At 45.2% G+C, this 1,641-nt stretch overlaps 1 protein-coding gene across 1 annotated transcript in view; it reads left to right on the top strand.

Moving 5' to 3' along the window:
* The window catches only part of LOC107095277 (GON-4-like protein), a 41,546-nt gene that overhangs the window by 2,727 nt on the left and 37,178 nt on the right, over positions 1-1,641 (top strand). The window contains exons 2-4 of the mRNA XM_015391295.1: positions 303-426; positions 509-651; positions 726-800. Of these exons, the coding sequence (XP_015246781.1) occupies positions 303-426; positions 509-651; positions 726-800 (342 nt within the window). The remainder of the gene's footprint in view (positions 1-302; positions 427-508; positions 652-725; positions 801-1,641) is intronic.

Genomic DNA, 1,641 nt, shown 5'->3' with positions numbered 1-1,641 from the left:
TGAGCTCGGACCGGTCTTGGCACGGTTTTTCAAGGGTAGTGTAAATGGGGTAATAATGTCCTCCACTTTTCTAACATCGCATCTTTACCTTCCGCACAAAACGGAGAACTTCTGCTGCTCCTCCGTGCAGCTCGGCTAAATGGGCCGATTTAGGTGAGAACTGAAGGAGTTTATTAATGTTTATATTTACAAACTGAACCACATAATGTTAATTCTGCCCCCATGTCTCCATTAACCTGCCGGTTAGCAGCTCAGCTGCGTCTCATCAATAATTAGTTTGATGAATAAACTTTGTGTTGCAGATGGTTCAGGGTCTCCCAGCAGAGGACGGCTTCGGTCCTCAGGCTGTAAAGTCAGAGAGGACAGGTGGACATATGAAGGACAGCGGCATCCAGGGACAGGAAGAGGAGGCCGCACCTGGCTCAGGTGAGCTTCTCACCAACCAGTGGCAGGGGGCGGGGCTACAGGACGTTTCAGTTTTTTCACCCCCTGTTCTCTTACTCCGTAGATCTGGTGACAACAAATTGGGACGATGTCGCCATGGAAACCGATGAGGCTAGCGATGCAGAGCTGGGGCAGCTTGACCTGGATCTGGACAGGAAGTCCAGGCAGCACAACTTGACGTCCAGGAACGTGCGCGCCATCCTGCATGTGAGAACCCTCCCCCCCCCTGAGCAGACATGGGTGTGCTGAGCTGAAGCGTAACGCACGTTAATCTGTTGCAGGAGGTGATAACGCACGAGCATGTGGTCGCCATGATGAAGGCCGCCATCAGGGATACTCAGGACCTGCCCATGTTTGTGAGTTCCTGGTTACCGGTTAGACAGTTTCTGTTTAACTCAGAACCGCAGAGATAAAGAGTTCTGGAAACTCCATTGAAGACAATGGAGGAAAAGAGAGCTGAAATAGTTAGACGTTAGCCCCTCATGCTAACACTACCATAGACGTAAATAAACCATTCTGAACTGCAGGAAAATTGACAACAGATCTGAAAAATCCCATCATGCTCGCTGTTTCTACCAAGCCTTAAAGGAAAAGTCAGATGAGCAAGAAATAATCAATCAATTTAGCTTTAATCAGTAAAAAAATAAAAACAAACAATATTTTTCGTTGTGAGCGGCCATTTTTTCCCCAAATAGAGACCAACCATGGACTGGATGGAGGTGAAGCTTTTTCTCTTAAAGTAAAATACAGAGGAAATAATGTTAACAAAAGTAGGAATAAAGAATGTTCTGCAGAGTTCTTTAGGTGATTTTAACAAAACAAACGTTTTAAAGGAAAAGTTCTGTCAGCAAGGAATAACTAATGGATCGTTATTTATACCTGAAACTAATACGTTTGCAGTGATTTAATTAATTTAGCGTTAACCAGTTAAAAAATAAAATAAATTTTCAGGGTGATCACTGAGTCTGGGAGCGGCCATTTTTGGCCCACATACAGTAACCCCTCGCTCCTGCCATCTTCCAGCAGTGACGTCACGGTGCGGTAAGCCTAGCGCCATTCTCCCCGCTTTACAAGCTAAATCAATGGGAACTACTAGACACATCTGCAATCAGCAACAATTATTGAAGATTTCCAGAGGACTTCACCATTGAAATTCACCAGAGCTATAGTGAAACTGACTGTGCATGGCAGTTGATG

This window comes from Cyprinodon variegatus, unplaced genomic scaffold, assembly GCF_000732505.1.
Source record: "Cyprinodon variegatus isolate N-32 unplaced genomic scaffold, C_variegatus-1.0 Scaffold534, whole genome shotgun sequence".
Lineage (NCBI taxonomy): Eukaryota > Metazoa > Chordata > Actinopteri > Cyprinodontiformes > Cyprinodontidae > Cyprinodon > Cyprinodon variegatus.
This window is presented reverse-complemented; position numbering and strand designations above follow the sequence as displayed.